Below are 15,016 nucleotides of genomic sequence, written 5' to 3'. Positions count from 1 at the left end.
AGAAACAAATCTTTTTATTTGGGGTTTGTTTACTGTGCCTGGAGTATTGGTTTAATGGGGTTTAATATGGGAAATTAAACAAGTGTTACGTGTATTGTTAGAAAAATCATGGCATGTCATGTCATGTGTAACACAAATATTAATCTCAGTAATTGAAAGATAAATTGCTTTTTTTAGAAAAAAAAAAAAATGGAAGCAAATATGGAAATTGAGAATGATATAAATTTGATTAGAAATAAAAGTATCCATTTTCCTGAAAATGGGGCTAAATCAAACACGCAGCCCTTCATGAGTTATAAGATTTTTAAATTCAAACCTCAATTTTATTTTATTTTTATGCTAATTAATTTCAATTGTTGAGCCATAGGAAGTCTTGATTGCCATTAATTCTTATATTATATTAAGCTATTCCATTTTTATTATCATACAAGTAACTTTTTCTTTCTTATATGTACATAAACAAAGATTCTGTGAAAACTTAGTTTTCAGGACTTAATTGAATGAAAAATAAGTTTTGGGAGTCGATTAATAAAGTATGCAAACTTGATGGGTATTACAACTTTCCCTTCCAAGTCTAAAATGACCCAATTCTTTTCATCCATAACATGTTTTGGAAAGAATTTTGGGACTTTGAAACCAGAACCCACAACTTCAAAACCTGTTTTGGGTACTATTCATGGATCTGGAGCATAGAGGTTAGAGGTGGCAGAAATTCATTTTAGTCCCTGTATTTAATTTAAGAGTCTTAAAGTAGTGATGGGTATGGATTATATAATTTCGTATAACTACAAAATGCCTTGCAATTATATTGCCATTGAAATAAATTTGAGTACATAAAAAAATTGATTAGTTATTTGACTCGCTTTCCACTGCGACTCATATATTTTTTCTCACAACAAAAAAATTGGTTATGGTGAGTTTTTCAATGTATTTTTATACATAGAAAACCCCAAGTGTAAATAAAAAATAGTTATACATGTATTTAATTAAATAAATCAAGAACTATATACATAAATAAAAAAATAATTCATTAACAATAAATAAAAATTTTAATAATTTAGAATCAAAGGAAAACATGTTAGGGTGAGAAAACCTCATTTATGATAAAATGTTGTTACACAAAAAAAAAATTGACACTCGATATTATTTTTTTTTGTAATCATTAGTGTCCGGGTCAGTTTACACGTAGCTCAACTAATCCCTCGAGACCCTGAAGTTAACGACCATATAAGTCTCCAATAGTCCTGAGATTTGCGACACTCGAACTAATAATCTCTAAAAAACAAACTCAAAATCTAACCAATTAAATTATACCCCTAAGAATTACACTCAATATTTCTTAATTTGACCACTGCTTAGCAAACATTAAATGAGAGTTTTATATATTAATTTGAGGTGAATATGATAGATGTAATTTATGAAAAGAAGAAGAATTGACAGCATAAGAAACAGAGAAGAGAGTTTTGCATAATTAATTCATATCTTTCATTACACTTCAGTTGACTTTTTATAGCCAACTACAAATGAATAAAAATAACTGATACAACGAAATGGAAATAATGGCAGAATTAATCGGTGCATGATTCCCACACACATTCTGCATACAACAAAAAGCAGGGCACTAACCCCACTAATTATTTGCATCACTTAAACACTAACTGCTGTGACATGTCAGCACATGATTCACGAACGCAGTGCAGACGTGCCTGGCGAAGGTGGACTGCGTGCATGTCATGGTTGCATGGTGAAGGGATCTGCTGCACATATCATTCCCCTACCCTCAAAGTATCCTTGTCCGCAAGGATAAAATCAGGATAAGTCTTCATAAAACGCCACAAATTTTCCCACGTAGCATCTTCCACAACAGCACCTTTCCATTTGATAAGAACCTCTTTTTTAGGCCGATACTGACCCTTGCATATGACACGATGATCCAAAACCAACTCAGGCTGTGGCAGAATGGTCGAAGTCACTGACACTGGTGGAAGCTCCGGAGAGACTGGAACCACAGAACTCAAACATTTACGTAGGCGACTCACATGAAAAACATCATGAATGTGAGATCCAGCAGGTAAGGCAAGCTTATAGGCAACTTCCCCCACCTTAGCTAACACTGGATAAGGGCCAAAGTAACGTGGTGCTAGTTTGATTGACTTACGAAAAGCAACTGATGTTTGCCGATATGGTTGTAACTTCAGATAAACAAGATCGCCCACAGAAAAATGAACCTACGACGATGTTTGTCAGCTTGAGTTTTCATACGATCTCTCGCAAGGACTAGTTGGTGGTGTAATTCCTGAAGGACTAAATCTCTATCACGTAAATACTCATCCACAGCTTGGACACGAGTAGTTCCTGGCACATAGGAAAGCACGGTTGGTGGTGAAATGCCATAAACTGCTTCAAATGGCGAAATCTTTGTGGAAGAGTGAATGGCAGTATTATAACTAAATTCTGCCCAAGGCAACCAATCCACCCACTTATGCGGTTGATCACCTGTAAAACATCTCAAATACTGCTCCAGTGTTCGATTGACGACCTCAATTTGTCCATCTGATTGAGGATGATAATTGGAGCTCATATTAAGCTGAGTACCCTGCAGATGAAACAGAGTTTTCCAAAAAGAACTCAAAAATACCTTGTCTCGATCGCTGACAATAGACACAAGAATGCCATGCAGCTTGACAACATTAGCAATGAAAGATTTGGCCACAGTAATGGCCGTGAATGGATGCTTCAAAGCTACAAAATGGGTATATTTACTCAAACAATCCACCACAACCATGATCACTTTGTTGCCCAATGAAGGAGGCAATCCTTCCACAAAATCCATAAATACCTCAGTCCATATTTTTTGAGGAATAGACAAGGGCTGCAACAGTCCAACAGGACTCAAACAATCTGTCTTAAAACGTTGACAGATATCACAGCGCTGGAGAAATTCTTTGACATGTTGTCGAAGTTTTGGCCAAAAGAAGGTACCTCGGATCCTTGCTAGAGTTTTGTGGTAACCAAAATGACCTCCAATAGGAGAAGAGTGATGCTCTGCCAAAACTGAAGGAATTAATGGAGAAGAGGGATTCAAATATACCTTGCCACCTTTGAACCACACACCATCTTTACAAGTATACAGTTGTCGTTGATGCCCAGAATTCAGCTTGAATAAATCAGTGTAGAAAGGGTCTGTTGAACCTCTTGTTGCAGACGCATCCACCAATCGGGCTGAGGCAAGGAAACTGCTATAAAGTTGATCTCGACTTTCCTAGACAGTGCATCAACACCTTTGTTTTCAGGGCCCTTTTTGTATTCCACCACATAATCATAACCGAGGAGTTTCGGAAGCCAATGAGTTTATGCAGGAGTTGTGATGCGTTGTTCCAAAAGAAACTTGAGGCTCTTGTGATCAGTACAAACAGTGAAGGGTCGCCCCAGAAGATAAGGTCGCCACTTACGGATGGCTTTGACAATGGCCAACATCTCTTTTTCGTAAGTGGAGAGTGCCAAAGATGAACCCTTCAATGCCTCACTAAAGAATGCAATAGGTTGACTTTGTTGAATAAGAATAGCGCCTATTCCAGTACCACAAGCATCACATTCAATGAAGAAACGCTGAGAAAAATCAGGCAATCGTAGAACAGGAGGTGAAGTCAAGGCCTGTTTAAGTTTGTTGAAGGCTGTGGACTCATTTATTCCCCAACGAAATCCTTCCTTGCCTAAACAATGAGTCAATGGTGCTGCAATATTGCCACAGTAAAATTTGAACCACAGTAAAATTTCTGGAGATTTGTTCTCAAAAGCTATCATATTGTGTACAATATTGGTTCATTACACCAAAGCATGATAGAAACTAGAAAATGCAGACTTGCTTTTCGTTTGTCCTGTGTTTTCATTGGAATTCTGCCATTTCAATCTCCACAGATTTTTCTGGAGTAGCAGGGCAAATTTCAGGTTGCGTTAGCATCGATGACTCATCTACTAGGTCACATCTCTCCCTTATTGCTTTTATGTCTTCGTACACTTGAACCATTATCGGTCTTCGATCTGGAATGGGATCAACACAGGCACATGCAACTTTAAGCAGCTGAATGATCTCAGCGTCAAATCCTTTCCCGATCAGAGACTTGTCTACCGCGCCATGAAAATCCGAACTGCTCGAAAGATGGCCAATCCATTCATTAAGAACATTGTTTGAGGAAGCAGTCATGTTGCTAGGATCCACCCCAGTAATCATCTCAAGAAGCACAACTCCAAATCCATGCACATCTTCCTTCACAAATGCCATCTCCCAAAACTCACTATTTACGGAGGAAGCGCAGGTCGAACTCACGAGCATTGCCTCTCCAAAATTTGATAACTTGGGCTGGAAGTTCTGATCAAGTAATATGCATTTTGAGCTAATGTCAAGATGGATTATTTTGACGGTATGACAGTTCTGATGAAGCCATGCCATGCCTCTTGCTAATCCGACGGCGACTTTAACCCTCACACCCCATTCCATAGCTTTTTCCTGACCTTCTTCCATGGGATGTAGCCAATCATAAAGGTTACCATTTGGCATATATTTGTAAACCAGAAACCTTTGGTTTGACTCAACGCAAAACCCCAACAGTGGAAGTACGTTGATATGTCTCAATGAACCAAGTATCTTCAACTCGGATATAGATTGTTCTTCAAGGAACTGAGAGTCATGCAACTTCTTAACTGCAAGGACATAACCATTAGGCAATGATGCCTTGTACAGCATCCCCATCTTTCCCTGTCCGATGACATTGTTCTCACTGAAATTATCGGTTGCATCTTTAAGATCTGCGTAGCTCATTCTTGTAACCCTCTTCTCCAACATGGAAATCTGTGGACAGAAATCTCAATCTATTAGTACTGAAGAACATATATATACATTGAAATTAAACCAGCTTCAAGAATTCAGGGTCTTGTGTAGATAAGCATCCTGTAATTGGAAGTAAAAACTGAACTGCTTTTGCTCAAGACTTGAATAAGGAATAAGAAAATAAAAACTAACAAAACTAAAATAAAAAAGATTTGAATCTTAAAGAGTAGTACCTCTTTAATTCCTTCCTCCAAGAGACCTACTGTTGAGGAGCTGCCTGCATGATCATCATCTGTTATCTTTTGCTTCCTCTTCACCATCAACATCATCATTTCTGATATTGTGATTTTTTTTCCCCTCTCTCCCATATAAACCCATGGTACACAGTAGGATGCAAAAAAAATTGCAACTGCAGTTGAAAAAACTACATAACCAATCACAAAACCACTTTTGAATGAGTAATCAAACTTCATTTGATGAATTGAGCAGCTTTTCAAAGGCTTCCCACAGAGTCCTGTGTTGTTCGCAAAGCTGTCTGCTGGAATATTAGTTGGCACTGGTCCTGATAATCGATTGTTAGTAACAGATCCGATCGAGAAGGCCAATTTCTAGTGGGATATGACCTGTTAGCTTGTTGTTGTCGAGTTTTAGAAAGATAAATTGGCAATACTTGACTACAATGGAATGGTTGGAATGAACAAAAATGAGAAATAAGAATCATAAAAGCCTACTTAAAAATAAAATTGAATTGAAAATAAAATAAAATAAAACAAGAGATCGTTCAAGAAGGATTAGTTGGAATTAGTGACTCGAAAACCGCTTAAAACAATTGATATAAAATTGAAAGAATCCCAAAAACACTGAACTTTAATTATAACACTGTCAATATCATAAAATAAAATAAACTAATTCTTTACAAGACGAGTTGAACCATACCATGAAATCATGCCATGTCATGCATGTGTGTAACACGTTTTAAAGTCAAAACGCCAAGTCTCCTGCCTCAAAATCCAAGTTTATGGGACTACAATTTCCACGAAAGTGTGGGAAAACAAATTAGTCAAAAAAGTTAAGTCCTTATTCCTTATTTATAAGTTATTTGTCTCGACTTATTTTTCTTCTTTTTTTCTTGTCAATAGAAGTATTAGCACGTCAGTCAACTTAAATATTAATTGAGATGAAATTTTTAATCCGAGCAATTTTAATAATACTTAGTATATTTAATAATTCTTTTCAATTATGATTTTGAAGTTTAATCTTAAAAAAAAACAAACAAACAAACAAACAAAGAAGGAAAACTTCCTCAACTTTCATATCAACTCCTTAATTTTAATGATTGCTTCCATATAATTTAAAGTAAAAACCTTTTTGGTTTTCTCATCTATGTTTTGAAGATTTATTTTTAGTTAATTTGATGATGATAATTATAATAAGTATTAATAATTAAAAATTTTAATGCTTTAAATTTAGGGAAAACATGCTAGGGTGAGCAGACCTCATTCATGATAAATTATTACACTAAAATGATTTTGAACTCAATATTTTTTTTTAGCAGAACTCAATATTTATTTTTATTTTTTTTTTATATCAAATTGAGTCCAATTAATATGGGCTGAGTTGGATCCAGCCGATCAGCCTATTCTCTGGCCTAAAGTCGAGTCTTCCCACATCAAATTCCAAGTTTATGGGACACGTAATTAAAGAGAGAATGGAATATGGCCCTATAGGATCCCTAATTTGCACGAAAAAAGTTAAGTCTTGATTTATAAGTTTTTTGTCAATTAAATTAATATAGACTTATTTTTCTTCTTCTTTTTTTTTTTTTCAATACAAGTATTTGCACGTCAGTCAACTTAAATGTTATATGAGATTAAATCTTTAATCCGAGCAATTTTAATAATACTTAATATATTTAATAACTCTTTTTTATTGTGATTACGAAGTTTAAACTAAAAAGTGAGAAAAACAAAGAAGGAGAACTTCATCAACTTTAATATCAACTCCTTTTAATGATTGCTTCCATATAATTTTAAGTAAAAACTTTGTCGGTTTTCACATCTATGTTTTGAAGATTTATTTTTATTTAATTTGATGATGATAATTAAAATAAGTATTAATAAAAACTTCAATGATTTAAATTTAGGAAAAATATGTTAGGGTGAGAAAACCTTATTCATGATAAATTATTACAATAAAATGATTTTGCACTCAATATTTATTTTTTATTTATGGACGACTGCCTACCAAACTTTAAATGGGAGTTTTGTGTATTAATTTTAGCTGAATATTCCATGAACAAAGATGCTCTTGAGATAAAAGATCGTGTGCAAAGTCATTAAATTTAATTCCTTATCACTGATTTAGGAATTAAATTCTTAAAAATCAAGTAAATTATTCATAACCTTTATTTTTCATTTCTTTATTGAGCACGTTGAGACCACAAAGAAATTAAAGGTGCATTGATTTGTTAGTCTTTTTTATTCAAGTCAAAAAATGCATTGTTAGTATATTTTTTTTTATTAATAATACTAATAGATTCACAAAAAAATTATTCTTAAATTTTATAAATAGGTTTATGCAATAATATGTCTGTTATGGTACTGCTTAAATTAATTTTACATCACTTGGTATTAAACTCGGTTTCTTCTCAACTTTAATAAATTCTTATGATGACCTCTAATCATATTTTTTTTGGGGGGGAAGGTGTTTTATGCTTATTTCTATCATGAAGTTTTAATTTATTTTTGATGATTGTAAAATTAATATGATATTCTTCAAATAAAAATTCTAAACTTATAGTAAATGGATTAGTACTAGCAAGTGTATTTGCACAATATCTTGGGTCAGTTTATGCATGTTTCAACAGATTTTTATTAGGTCGCTGTTAAGCGTATTCTTTACTATCTTAAAGGTACAATATTTTATAGTTTTCATATTACTCAATACTCCTCTTTTGCTCTACATGGATTTACAGATGTAAATTGAACTGGTAGTATTGATGATCGCAAGTTTACAGGTGGCTATCTTGTTTTTTTTTTGTCAGACGCCGATTTCTTGAAAATCTGGCAAGTAACGCACAATTGCTCGCTTCTTTACTGAGGCTGGGTATAAAGCCCTTGCAGATGGTACTGCTGAAGTCATTTGGCTTCAATACTTGTTAACAGATCTGTAGGTTCCCTCAGTTTCTGCTCCTACTATTTGGTGTGATAACCTTAGCACGACCTATCTCTCCACAAATCCTATCTTCCATGCCTGTACTAAGCATGTTGAAGTGGATTATCACTTTGTCTGCGACCGCGTTGCCAAGAAAGAGATTTAGATTCGTTTTGTCCCTTCTCGGGATCAACTTGTAGATATCTTCACTAAATCGCTTCCTGTTACATCTTTTACTGCTTTTCGATTCAATTTTCGGGTTGATCCCTTACTCTTAGCTTGAGAGGGCATATTATAGAATGTATAGCATGTATATATTTAAATAAAAAATTAATATAGGATTATTTCAATGTTGTAATCCTTATAATTACCATTGTATTTTGTCATGTATATATAAATAAAAAGGTTAACTAATTCATAACTAATAAATTCTATTATTCTGAACTGCCATAATCCTTATTTTGATAGTTAATTAAGAAAGGTCTCGACGCTTTCTAATTAAGAAATATTATTAAAATTAAAAAGGACCAGCGAGTAAAAGATTCAGAATATCTCGTTCCGAATAATATAAAATTAATTGTGAATCGTACTCCTTAAAATACAAGGGCTGCTTTATGTTATACTATTCGATGAATATTGAGTGATTGTATCTCGTAAACACTGTTGGCCTTGATATTTTTATTTAAAAGCTTTTATAATATTATGTTTAATTATTTTGATATGTTGATTTAAAAAAAAAAATTATAAAAAAAATATTTATTAATATATATTTTTTTAAAAAAGTATTTGATCAGTACGATAACATTGCATGGAAGAATCCACTAAGGTAATGCAAGGGACAAGTGGACAAATTATACACTAAGAATTGATAAGGTTTCCTTTCAGCTCTTGTAATTTCTTAAAAAACTATTTTAGCTTCTATATTTTATTTTCATTTATAAATTGGTCTTTATTTGATTTTCTTTTATTGTTGTTTCTTATGAAATCTATAATTTAGTTCTTATAATAAAGAAGTTCTTAGGAATTAGATCCCTAAATGATTACTCTAAATCATTAAATAGTTAATTTTATTAACAAAACTCTTATTTTGAGAATTATGCTTTATAATTTATTTATTTTATATTATGTTATATATCGATCCTATGGATTTATAAGAAGGATCTTATAAAAGACAAGATCAGTTTGGAGGTTTTGATGAGAAAGATTGATAAATTGAGTGATGAAATGATTAGTAAACATGATATTTCTAATAGTAAGGGAAAAGAGATTAAAAGGTCTACTAGATAAGCACTTTTTTTCTTCAGATAAAAATATAGCTTAAAACTCCAATGATAATGAGGAAGATGATGGAAGAAAGTATCGTACATACCAAAATCTTTTATACGATACACGACAAAGGAGAGACTTTGATTGTAGATTTCGGCCATATAGAGATTTAAGACAAGGAAAAATTTTGATGATCTCAATGGTTTAAATCGTAATTTAGATAGTATAAAATTTAAAATCTCATCATTTTAGGGAAAGAATGATCCAAAGGTTTATTTGGATCCAAAAATCTATTAATAATACAAATAATACATTTTTCATTGAAAATTAGATTCAAATTGTTTTTTTATTCTTAAATTTTATGCATATGTTTTGAACATGATTTATCATATTTAAGGGTATTTTTAGCTTTGAATCACAAATAACAAGAGCATACTATTTTGATATGTTTTTTTGTTAACTTATTTTAATAATCATAAGATATTTTTTTAAAAAATAAAAAAATTATTCAGGCTATAAAACTAGTATTTATGTCAAGATATGTGAAAAAAAAAATTATGTGATAAATATTATCGATTTGAAAGGAGGGCCTCAAAATTTTGAGAACATGGGCCTGTTAAATAAAATCGAGACTTACAGCTAATAAAGATGGGCCTGTCATATCTAATGGTTGTAGGAGTCCAATACCCCTTCCTTCTTGTTTAAACCACCAAAAATATTTTCATACTGCAACCTGCAGCATCAAATCAAAGATGTTTATCCTGTTCATTCCCACAACAGATTCTTCGTAAGGAGAATCTCTGAGTTATCAACAGAACACGGTGTCAAAGGCTTTTCACCCACCCAAAGACAGAATCCTTTCGCAAAAGGATGTTTGGTTTCACGTCTGTAACACCGTTTCAGGGCAATCTTTTTCTTCTCAGGCATTGATTGAGCTGTAACTAGGAGTTGCTGTTAACGCATACCCAGCTTCCTGTACATCTTGTATTAATTTTGTGCTTTCTTAATATCACTTTTTTTGGGTGAAGGATAAGAGTAATTAACGTGCACACAAGTCTTAGGGGATAAAAACTAGCTGATTGCGTTCCAAATATCCATCAAGGACTTACCAGGGGATCAGCTAGTACGGATATACGGTTTTGAATATTTATATATGAGCTTGTTTTGTAAGGTGATGGTGGTTGTGGTTGCTTTTCAAAATAAATTTTTGTATTAAAATGCATATTAATGATATTTTTTTTATTTTTTTTTAAATTATTTTTTATATCAATATATTAAAATGATTTAAAAAAACTAAAAACATATTAATTTAAAATTAATAAAAATATAAAAAAAAATCTATTTTTTTTAAAAATATTTTTAAAACATAAAAATAATAAGGAGTATAGTCCTTGAGAATTTATTTAAAGAAATTTAAAGCAGAGAAGAGACGAGAGATATTGCAGTAAGAAACAGAGAACTGCATTGTTTTTGTTCTTATGTTGTACATATGCATATATATACAAAAAGAAAATATTACAGCAAGGAAAGACAATCCTGCATATCTTTTCTCCTAACAGCATGCTAATAATAAATACACAATCATATCTAAACTAGGTAACAAATAAGTTATACTTGGTAATAGCATAATAATAAAGATCTTCATGAATCGCTTCAGTATCTTCAATACTCCCCCTCAAGCTGGATCCAGTGGATTGGTGGATCCAAGCTTGTTTAATAACCGATGAAATTGAGTGGAAGGTAAGGCTTTGGTAAGCACATCAGCTAGTTGATCATGAGATCGTACATACTGAGGATGGATAAGTTTAGCTTGAACTTGCTGACGAATGTAATGACAATCTACTTCAATATGTTTGGTGCGTTCATGAAATACCGGGTTGGACGCAATATGCATAGCAGCTTGATTGTCACAAAACAACGTCATAGGAGTGGTACTAGGAAAACCTAAATCTGCAATGAGTTGTTTGAGCCATATTAGTTCACAAGCAGCAGAAGCCATAGCACGATACTCTGCTTCAGCACTTGAGCGAGCTACTATTGATTGTTTCTTGCTTTTTCAAGATACCAAATTTCCTCCAACAAACATACAATATCCAGTGGTAGATCGACGATCAAGAGAATTTCCTGCCCAATCAGAATCAGTGTAGCCCATGACATTAGTATGACCATTGCGAGTCATAACAATGCCACGACCAATTGTCCCTTTTAGATACCGCAAGATACGTTTGACCATACCAAGATGCTGAACTGTTGGAGCATGCATATATTGATTGATAAGGCTGACTGCAAATGTAATATCCGGTCGAGTGATTGTTAAATAAATTAGTTTACCAACAATCTTCTGATAATGAGTGTAAGAAGTGAGAGGTTCACTTGAAGAGTCCAATGTCAGCTTGCTGTCTAGAGGGTTTGCAACCGGCTTTGTGTGTAACATGTCAGCATCCTTCAATAGATCAATTACATACTTGCGCTGATTGAGAAAAAAACCTTTACTGGAGGCGGCCATTTCAATGCCTAGGAAGTACTTTAAGAACCCAAGGTCCTTAATCGAAAATTGCTGCTGAAGCTCCCTCTTAAGTTGAGTGATTGAGTCATTATTGCTTTCAGCTATAATCAGATCATCCACATATATTAGCACAACTAGCTTATGAGAGGAACCGAGCTGAATAAATAAAGAAGAATCTGCAGAACTTCTTGTAAAACCAAGATTTTCAAGTGCAAAACTCAATTTTGCATGCCAGGCCCGAGAACTCTGCTTCAGGCCATAAATAGACTTATGAAGTTTGCAGACAAGTGTGGTGTTTCCATTCTGTGGATGTCCAGGAGGAAGTTTCATGAACACTTCTTCTTCAAGCTCTCCATGTAAGAAGGCATTTCTTACATCCATTTGACATAGGAACCATCCCTGATTCACAGCAACGGATAGAAGGACTCTGACAGTGGTCATCTTGGCCACGGGAGCAAATGTTTCCTTGTAGTCAACACCAAATTTCTGAGTGAAACCTTGAGCTACTAGACGAGCTTTATGTCGATCAACTGAACCATCTGACTTAAATTTCGTCTTAAATATCCAACGACAACCTACAACTTGTTTTCCAGTAGACAAGGGAACCACACTCCATGTGTGATTGTCTGTAAGTGCCTTCAGTTCTTCATTCATGGCCTGCTGCCACACTTCCTGTGATTGCGCTTCATGAAATGTCTTTGGTTCCTGAATAGCTGATATAGAAGCAAGGAAAGCACTATATGATGGAGAAAGTCGATGATAGGACATGAACCTGGAAATAGGATACTTCACATTGTACGTGACATAATCTTGCATTCGAGATGGCGCTTGACGAGTTCGAAGGGAAACTCTCTTAGTAGCTGGCAGCATGTCAAGAGGTGATTCTCTTATGCTAGTATTTTCACTGCTTGGATCCGAGTCAACAACAACATCACTGAAATCTGATGCATTTTGAATTTGAGTATCCCGATCAGTAGTATCATTTCTGGGAGTAATTTGAACCTGAATATGTCTGTCAAAACTTGGAATGATGGATGGAGGCAGACTGACATTCTCAATACTAGGCAAGGGAAAAAGATTTGACAACATCTCCCCCCGATTTCCTGCAGAAAAATATTCAGTATCTTCAAGAAATTTCACATCTCTAGAAACATGTAGTTTCTGCAACACAGGGTCATAACACTTATATCCCTTTTGAGTTGTGGAATAACCCAGAAAGACGCACTTGATTGCTCTAGGATCCAGCTTGTCACGATGTGTAGCTAGTAAGTGCACAAAACAGGTGCAACCAAATACTTTAAGATGAGATATATCTGAAATTTTATCCTGCAAAACTTCAAGAGGAGATTTAAAATCCAGCACTCGGCTGGGTAAGCGATTTATGAGATAAGCAGCTGTAAGAGCTCCATAGGACCAGAAGGCTTTGGGAACATTCATTTGAAGCATAATGGCACGAGTTTTTTCAAGCAGATCACGATTTTTACGTTCAGATATCCCGTTTTGTTGAGGTGTACCAACACAGCTAGTCTGATGCAGAATTCCATTAGAATGTAAATAGTTTGACATGTCTTTGGACATATATTCGGTGCCATTGTCAGATCGAAGGATTTTAACATGAGCTGAAAATTGATTGAGTGCTAACAAATGAAAATCCTTAAAACAAACAAATACGTCATGCTTAGTTTTTAGCAGATACACCCAAGTAACCCTAGAGAAGTCATCGATAAATGTAACAAAGTATTTAAAACCATCAATGGAAGTATGGAAGGGTCCCCACACATCTGAATGAACAAGTTCAAATGCGTGAGTGCTTTTTGACATTGAAGGAGTAAACGGAAGTCTTGTAGATTTTGAAAAATGACAAATCTCACAATTGAACGATTCATGTACTTGAACCGACTTTATTTTACTAAGAACAGACTCTGAAGGATGAGCTAGACGGCGGTGCCATAAGAGATGCTCATGAGGTGGATTAGTTGTTGCTTGAAAAACCTTGGAGACTTGTGATTTTGGAGACATATAATAGAGACCATGCAGGAAAAATCCTTCACCAATCATCTCCTTGGTGACAAGGTCCTGAAACACAACCTTGGAAGAAGTAAGAATTACTTCACAGTTTAGGGTGGATGTAATCTTACTGACTGATAGCAATTGAAATGGAAAAGATGGTACAAATAAAACATCAGACACTATCTTATCAGAGAGTAGATTAATTTTCCCTTTCCCTTTAACATAAGCACCCTTCCCATCAGCAACGGAGACAAATGTGGGTTTGACAAATGATTTAAAATCATGAATGTTATCTAATTTGTTTGACATATGATCGGTGGCACCAGAATCTATTATCCAAAGATCATGCAAATTTACAAGTTCTAATGCAGTCATGAAAGCAATCAGATTACCTTGGCTATTTTTTGGGTCTGCTTCTGCCAAAAAATCTACAAAGTGACTGAGAAGAGCAGTTGGTTGCTTCTGGTCTTGACTGGAAGATTCATCATGTGATTTTCCTTGGCCATGCTTGCCATGCAAATAATTAGCAAAATCAGATATCAGAGTTGCAGAAGTGGCAGAAAAGCTTTCGGTGGAATTTGCATGATTATTTGCAAGGTATGACTTATAATTATTTGTGCGTCTTGGTGGCCTTCTTAGTTCCTTTGCAAACTTAGGCTTGATTTCAGGATGAAGGAGCCAACAACGATCTGCATTATGACCAAGATTGTGGCAGTAATTACACTTGAGATCAGTCCGTTTCCCCTTGTAGTTTTTTGAGTCTGATAATGGTCTGTGCTGACCGTGATCAAAAGAACCAGAATTCATATCCTGCGGCATCAATTTTGTCTGATAAGCACGAGTTTCAGAAACTCCAACATCACGCGTCATTACTTTCCTGCGTATTTCCTCACGTTGGATTGTGGCACAAACTGATTTCAGAGATGGGAGTTCTGGATTCATAAAAATATGGCTTCGTAGGTCTTCAAAATCTGGGCTGAGGCTTGCCAGCAACTGAAAAATCCTATCCTCCTCAGTTCTTTTTCGTAATATAGCAGCATCAGTAGTGTGTGGACGATATATTTCCAGTTCATTCCATAGGCCTTTAAGGCTTCCCAACAGCTGAACAAAGGGCTTTCCTTCCTGGTGAAGGCTGGCAACCTCGCGATGAATTTGGAATATCCTGGCAGCATTATTTTGATTTCCATACATATCACGAATTGCATCCCACAGGTCCAGTGATGATTCTGAGAAACTAAAAATCTCAGCAAGGT

General features: G+C 34.6%; 2 protein-coding genes across 2 annotated transcripts; both read right to left on the bottom strand.

Annotated features, from left to right (window-relative positions):
- Window positions 1-1,766: 1,766 nt before the first annotated feature.
- On the bottom strand, window positions 1,767-3,804 carry LOC140954886 (uncharacterized). The gene is made up of 5 exons (XM_073405873.1): window positions 3,453-3,804; window positions 3,092-3,222; window positions 2,639-2,872; window positions 2,263-2,596; window positions 1,767-2,167 (listed from the first exon to the last, which is right to left on the bottom strand). Exons 1-5 carry the CDS (start codon window positions 3,802-3,804, stop codon window positions 1,767-1,769), a joined length of 1,452 nt encoding a protein of 483 aa, XP_073261974.1.
- Window positions 3,770-5,441, bottom strand: LOC118029655 (probably inactive leucine-rich repeat receptor-like protein kinase At5g48380). The gene is made up of 2 exons (XM_035033551.2): window positions 5,062-5,441; window positions 3,770-4,849 (listed from the first exon to the last, which is right to left on the bottom strand). The coding sequence occupies exons 1-2, from the start codon at window positions 5,299-5,301 to the stop codon at window positions 3,887-3,889; spliced, it is 1,203 nt and encodes a 400-aa protein (XP_034889442.1). The 5' UTR covers window positions 5,302-5,441; the 3' UTR covers window positions 3,770-3,886.
- Window positions 5,442-15,016: the final 9,575 nt, after the last annotated feature.

Source organism: Populus alba, chromosome 17 (assembly GCF_005239225.2).
Source record: "Populus alba chromosome 17, ASM523922v2, whole genome shotgun sequence".
NCBI lineage: Eukaryota > Viridiplantae > Streptophyta > Magnoliopsida > Malpighiales > Salicaceae > Populus > Populus alba.
Note: the sequence above shows the minus strand (reverse complement) of the source record. Positions and strands in the feature narration are given on the sequence as shown.

Bases quoted from the DNA above. Each gene is read 5' to 3' on its own strand.
- LOC140954886 (XM_073405873.1), bottom strand. From the start codon at position 3,804: ATGATAGCTTTTGAGAACAAATCTCCAGAAATTTTACTGTGGTTCAAA. The intron at 2,873-3,091 runs GTATATTTGAAT...GGACTGTTGCAG, and splicing joins TGTGGTTCAAAGGTGGCAAG to CCCTTGTCTATTCCTCAAAA. The intron at 2,168-2,262 runs GTATGAAAACTC...GGCAAACATCAG, and splicing joins ACTAGTCCTTGCGAGAGATC to TTGCTTTTCGTAAGTCAATC.
- LOC118029655 (XM_035033551.2), bottom strand. From the start codon at position 5,301: ATGAAGTTTGATTACTCATTCAAAAGTGGTTTTGTGATTGGTTATGTA. The intron at 4,850-5,061 runs GTACTACTCTTT...TTCTGTCCACAG, and splicing joins TGGAGGAAGGAATTAAAGAG to ATTTCCATGTTGGAGAAGAG.